Genomic DNA, 6701 nt, shown 5'->3' with positions numbered 1-6701 from the left:
CTCATCCATCCATGCATCCATCCATCCTACCATCTTTCTATCCAGGAAACACTTGCTATATTGAGTATCTGCTACGTATCAAGTGCTAAGCTAGTTCCTGGGAATATAAGCTGAACACACTGGCCTTGCCTGCAAGGAGTTTACGGTCTAGCACTGTGCTGTCCTATATGGTAGCCACCTGCCACATGTAGCTGTTGAGCTCTTAAAATTTGACTAGTCTGAAATGAGAAGTGCTGTAGGTCTAAAGCACACATCAGATTTTGAACTCTTAGCATGAGAAGGAAAATGTGAAACATCCTATTAATGAATTTTTAATTGATTGCATGTTGAAATGTAATATTCTTTTTCTTTTTTAAAGATTGGCACCTGAGCTAACATCTGTTGCCAATCTTCCTTTTTTCTTCTTCTTCTCCCCAGAGCCCCCCAGTACATAGTTGTATATTCTAGTTGTGAGTTGTAATATTCTTTCTATATTGGGTTAATATGTTATTAAAATTAATTTCAATTATTTCTCTTTACTTTTAAATGTAGCTCCTAGAAAGTTTAAACTTTACATATGTGGCTTGCATTAGTGGCTCATATTCTACTTCTATTGGACAGCACTTGTTTTCAACAAGGATACAGGGATGGAGACAAACGTGTGTAAGGAGTTTTTATAGGTGCTTTTGTCAAAGTGTGTACAGGACATAGTGAAGGATTGTTTTTAATTCAGGGGGCTTTGAGAAGAAGGAAGAAGAGAATCAATTTATAATATGTTAAGTATTATGCTAGGCACTATAGATATCCTTTTGCACTATGTCAGGCGCTTTAATATCTTCACGCATTGGCTTCGCACCTTAAACACTCACTCAATCCTTGCAACAGCAATCACTGCAATCTGACCATGTCTTTCCAGCCAGCTGCTCCTTTCTTAAACCAAGTCACCCTCATCTCTCAGCTCGACTATTTGCTGCAGCGCCTCTTAACTGATCTCCTCTGACCCCACTTCAATCCATTCTCTACATTATGACCAGAGCGATGCTTCTAAAACATAAACCTGGTCATGTTACTCTTCAGATTAAAACTCTCCCATTGTTCCCCATTGTCCTTTGGGTAAAATCTAAACTCTCCCTCTTGGTTTACATGTGTGATCTGGCCCCTGCTCCCTCCTCAGTCCCAGATTTCACCACTCCTCCATGCTTGTTCTCTTTGCTCTGGCTACTCTGAACTTCTTTCTGAGCTTGGAAAGGCCTGCATACTCTCTCTCTACATGCTGCTTTCTCTGAAAGAATTTCCCTTTTCTGTTCGTCTGGTTAATGTCTTTTTTTTTTTTTCCAGATCATATTTTTAACATAGCTATCTCTAAGAAGACTTTCAGGAACTTCCCCCATCCCTCCCCTGCCTTAACCATTCTTATGAGTCCTGGGATCTTGCTGGACGTCTCATAATGTAGTACTTATCATACTACATTGCATTCTCTCAACCTTTTGGGACCAGAGGCCTCTATGAGAATCTGCTAAAAGCTGTAGATCTTATCCCCAGGAAAAAAAAGAGCACACGGTAAATTTTGCATATACTTTCAGAGGTTTTATAGAATCCCTAAAGCCCTTTAGGTTTCCATGGACTCCAGATTAAGAACCCCTGCTCTATTATAATTATCTGCCTATTTGTTCATATTTCCGACTAGACTGTGTGCTCCTCGAGGGTAGGGACCACACTTATGTGGATACAGGCATTTCCTCAGCACCTGGCACAATCCCTAAACACAAAAGACATTCAATAAGCTTTTGCGACAGGCATGCCTTGTTCTAAGACACTAGGATGCAAGGATTCGCATGCCTTCATTTTTCTAAGTCAAATTAAATCTGACTTAGCCTTCTCCTACATGGTTGTGGAGAAGTCTTAAATTAGTAATTTTCAGGAACTTCTTCTCATGGTATTTTTCCGGAACTCCAGAGCTTAAGGGGCCCAGGAATATTCTGGAAAGTTCCTTCTGTCTCAACTCATTGGCGTCTCTGTTTTTACCATTACTCCTTCTGTTTCAAGATGCCACACTTGAGCACTGATCCTTCACATTGGTCAAGTATTATCGGCCCAGGTGGTCTGTGAGATGGTCATCACAATAGTCTGTGCCCTGAGGTCCTACCACTTCCAGGAATCATGTTGAAAGGGGGCCCCTGTCTATACTTCTCACCGACACTCCAAACCTCCTACTCCTTCACCACTATCAGGGAAACAGCTCTTCGACTAAAAAAATACCACCCTTCTTCTTGTCTCTCTGGAATGATCTGAGATGAAATCCCTCAAGAGGCATGACAGGGACTGAAAACGGAAATAAATGCCTAAAAAGACGAGGCAAAGAATGTCAATTAATAAAGCAGGTGGGCTATAAGAGACAACAGGGAGTAGTGGTGACTGAGGCACAATGGAGAAAACATGCTTTGTCTAAAAATGAGCAGCAGCTAAGGCATCAACAAATTGTTGCTGAATTTCCAGATCTTCCAATTTTTCAAGGAAAGCTGGAAATCTGAATTTGCAAGTGATAGTTCTTTTTTTATCTGTTTTTAATAAATTACTTTCAGGTACATTTTGCAAATCATGTAATTCACAGTATAAAATTCAATGATTTCTTCAGTAAATTTACCAAGTTGTGCAACCTTTACTGTGAATCAATTTCAGAACATTTTCATCATCCCAATAAGATCCCTCATATATATTTACTGTTAATTCCTGTGCTGTGCCTCCTCTCCCCACCCCAGCCAACTACTATTCTACTTTCTGTCTCTATAGTTTTGCCTTTTATGGATATTTCATACAGATGGGATCATACAATATGCAGTCTCCATGTCAGACTTCTTTCACTGAATGTAATGTTTTCAAGGTTCATTCATGCCGTTGCACATTTCTGTAGTTAGTTCCTTTTTATTGCTGAATAGTATTCCATCATATGGATGTACCACATTTTCCCTATCCATTCACCAGTTGATGGACATTCCATTCTTTTTGCTATTATGAATAATGCTGCTATGAACATTCGTGTGCAAGACTTTATGTCCATATATGTTTTACTTTTTGTTTTTTGGTAGATACCTAAGGGTAGAATTGTGGGTCACAGGGTAAACTTATGTTTAACTTTTTAAGAAACTAGCAAATTACTTTCCAGAGCGGCAGCACCATTTTACATTCCTGCCAGAAATGACGGGAGAGTTCCTGTTTCTCTACATCCTTGCCAACATTTGTCATTGTCTGTCTTTTTGATTATAGTCATTGTAATGGGTGTGAAGTGGTATCTCATTATGGTTTTGATTTGCATTTCCCCAATGGCTAATGATGTCAGATAACTCTTGATTTTTAAATGTTGGAATTCATTCAAATTTTAAAAAAAAAGCTCCATATCAGCTCTCTACAGATGGAACAAAACAATTTAGAACAAAACAGGTTCATGGGCCGGAACTGCCCTAAGGGAACCAGTTTGGACTTCTGACCCAGCCTCTGCAAAACAATGGTCTGTGGACTTATTTTTCTTTTGGGGGTAAAAGCAGCCTAGACTGCCAGCAAAAATTACTGTGAGGGAATGGGGAAGGATTTCTCACTCTTTTGTACAGAGCTTGTAGATTAGAAAAAAAGACAATTTTTAATCTATGTGTTGATGACGATGCTTTTTTTTTCTCCAGTAAATCATCCTGTTACATATATGTTGAAGGAGTCCTTTAGGTATATATTTGTATCTCCTTTCTGGAAATGAAGTTAAGGAATTTGTCAAAGGTTGAAGACTTAGTGAGCGGTAGAGACGGATTCAAAGTCAGGTCTGTCTGGTTCTAAATCCTGTGTTTTCCTCATCAAAATGGCAACAGATTCCGGGCTGGAGCTACATGGAGTGAGAATGGAGTCAGAAGCGCCTGATTGGATGGATGATGGAGGTGGAAGGGGACGTGACGTGGGAACAAAGGAGAGGAAGGATTCAAAGAGGTTTCAAGACTGGTTCCATTTAACAGACAAAGGGAAGTTGGGAAGATAGAGAGTTTGGGTGGTGGGATGAAGGAGGAGAGGGAAGAAAACAGGTTTGGGATGTAGTGCCTTTGCAGTGTCCCTCCCATCCAGGCAGAGATGTCTAGCAGGCAGTTGAAAACATACAGCCTGAGTGCTGGAGAAGTGCCAGGGCTAGAGATACATCTGGGGATATTCTCTTTTATTATTGATCTCATCAAGACTAACATGTTTGTGATGTTTAATTCCGGTGAACTTCCTGCCCTCCTCTTCTGATGGTCCACTGAGTTTCTCTTAAAATTATGAGAAACCACAGACTTGGTGGCTAACATGGCTGTTTGTATGTTGATGCTCTAAGCATGGAACCCTGCCTTCAGAAACGACTTCAGTGGATGACAAAGCTGAGACTCAGGGCTTAGAGATGGAATCTTTTGTCTTCTCTAAAAAAATTTTTTTTAATTCAGAAGAGGAATATTACTCACATGTTGTACAGTAGACTTGTATTCCATGTGCAGACTGCTTCATGGAGCCAAGTCATAAGACACCTGGACAAGGGGCAGCTTACCCCAGCAGGCAGGTGGGGGTGGGGGACCAGATGCACTAGGACAAAGGACAATACAGGACCTGATTCTGACTTCCCCAGGAAGGACTCTGCACTCAGCTGCCTTGGAACCTTCTCTGAATTCCACCAACCCTTCCTTATCATTTCCTGCCTTGTTTTGTTTTTCGCTCTGTTCACTTTTTACCAGACTGGAAGTTTCCTAGGCTTAGCCACTTACATTATATCACACGTATTAAAATTTACCCATATCCAACATGAAATAACTACATCTTGCTATAAGATTTTTAGTTTTTTAAAGAACGATTCATTTTATTCTTGTGATTTAAACTTCATTATAATTATTTGAGTCGTGTTGCAGTTGACTAGATTCTGCAGACATCTCATTAAACATTTATTAACTTCGATTTTTCTAGTTTCCTTATTTTGGAGCCATTTTTTTTAGGTTTCAAACATTTTCTAAGACCTATGAAAAGCTTATAGGCCCTAGGGGATATGACAGCCCTGCAGAACCTCCTCATAGCCCCTCTCCTGTAAGGAGCTCCATTTGATGAATGAATGAATGAATGGAATAAACGAAGGAAAGAGGTGAAGGAAGTCCTTTTCCCAAGTGTTCTCTCCAAGGCCGGTTCGCTTCTCATTCTGGAATCTCAGCCCAGTCAGGAAGCTGGGTAAGGAGGCCCCTTCCCTCGCAAACACCAAAACTGCGGCAGCGGAGGAAGCTGTCCGGCGCCCCGCGCTCAGCGGGCGTCGGCAGGGTCAGCCCAGAGCCCGGGTTCGCGACAGTGGCCGGAGCGCGGACTGCGGACTGCAGCCGGGGCCCCCGCCGAGCCCGTGCGCATGGGCAGAGCTGCACCCCGAGCCCTGCCTCCCCTCCCCCACTGCAGGTGAGCCGCGGAGCCCGGGCTCCCACCCCCCGCAGCCCCGGGGGTGACGTAAGGCCTCTGGACTGCGCTCCGGCTCCGCCCCTGCAGGCAGGGCCGGGGGCCCGGGCTCCGCGGTGGAGGCCGGTCCCGTTGTGGGACACGCCGGCTGCAGCAAGCAGAGGGGCCGACCAGGCGCGCGAGCGAGCTGCCACGGCAGTTCGACGCCAGGGCGAGGCGCGTCTAGGCGGAGCTCGGGGATCCCGCCGCAGCACACCTGCCCCACTGTCCGCGCAGCCCCAGGCCCCCGCAGGGTCCGCAGCCGCTGCCCTGCGGGATCGCCGGACGCCCAGCCTGCCTCAGCTGTCCATCTCCGCCTGAGCCAGCCAATCGCCCGCGACTGCCCCGGCCGCACCTCCCGGAATCTATGACGGGCGTGAGGAGCAGCCTATGAGGTTGGGGCCCCGGCGGCCGGGGCTGGGAGCGGGAGCCAATGAGCATGATTTCAGGTGGGTGGAGGGAGCGGACCTCGGGAAGGTAGCTTCGTTCGGGTTGCTAACGTCTTCTCTTGGAGATGGGCGCGCAAACGGACCAGTGGGTCTGGGGGCGGCGGTGACGGGCGTGGAGCTGGCCCAATGAGGGTGGGAGTGGGTGGGGCAGCCCCGAGCAGCAGTGCTAAAGGAGCCCGGCGGAGGCAGCGGTGGGTTTGGGACTGAGGCGCCGGATCTGTGGTCGCGGCTGGGGACGTGCGCCGGCGCCACCATCTTCGGCTGAAGGTGAGAGGTGCGGCTGTCCGGGTCCGAGAGCGGCGGCCGGGGGCGGGGGGACGGTTTGTGGGGGCGAGAAGGATCCGGGCTGGGGGCCCGGGCGGCTCTGGAGAGCAGGAGCAGAGCCGACGCGGGAGCTGGGGGAAGACACAGGGATCTCTGCGCGGAGGGTTTGTGCCGCGGGAGCCGTGGATTCTTGTAGGAAGGATCCGGGGAGTGGGTAACCGGACCCCCAGTGGGTGGAGAGACCCCTGGAGGGGCGGGGAATGAGGTCCTTGAGAGAGAGACCCCTGCAGGGATCAGGGCCTGGGTGTGCGGGAGGACGACCCCCCGGCTGGCTGGGGTTGGAGATCTGGGGGTGGGGATGTGGGGACTTGGTACTTGGTGTGTGGGATCCTCGGGGGCGCGGGGTTGGAGGGGCCTAGTGCCCTGGTAGGGGTCGCGGAGTGTCCCGCGAGTCTCTGTCTGCCTCCTAGGAGGGGTGAGAATCCTGGGCCGGGCTGGAAAGCGCGACCCCGGTTGGGAGTAGGGGGCGCTGGACGAGAA

The 6701-nt window shown here is 47.3% G+C and overlaps 1 protein-coding gene across 15 annotated transcripts in view; it reads left to right on the top strand.

Moving 5' to 3' along the window:
- Positions 1-5464: 5464 nt before the first annotated feature.
- The window catches only part of MYH10 (myosin heavy chain 10), a 145974-nt gene continuing 144737 nt past the window's right edge, over positions 5465-6701 (top strand). For 4 of the 15 annotated variants that reach the window (XM_070563374.1, XM_070563370.1, XM_070563372.1 and 1 more), the window contains exon 1: positions 5900-6164. Coding sequence is in view for 6 of the 15 variants with exons in the window: in XM_070563363.1 (XP_070419464.1) it covers positions 5839-5897 (59 nt within the window). In the remaining 9 variants the exon portion in view is untranslated. The other 11 variants (XM_070563366.1, XM_070563364.1, XM_070563363.1 and 8 more) reach the window with 10 other exon arrangements.

The sequence above is a fragment of the Equus przewalskii genome, chromosome 10 (assembly GCF_037783145.1).
Source record: "Equus przewalskii isolate Varuska chromosome 10, EquPr2, whole genome shotgun sequence".
NCBI lineage: Eukaryota > Metazoa > Chordata > Mammalia > Perissodactyla > Equidae > Equus > Equus przewalskii.
This window is presented reverse-complemented; position numbering and strand designations above follow the sequence as displayed.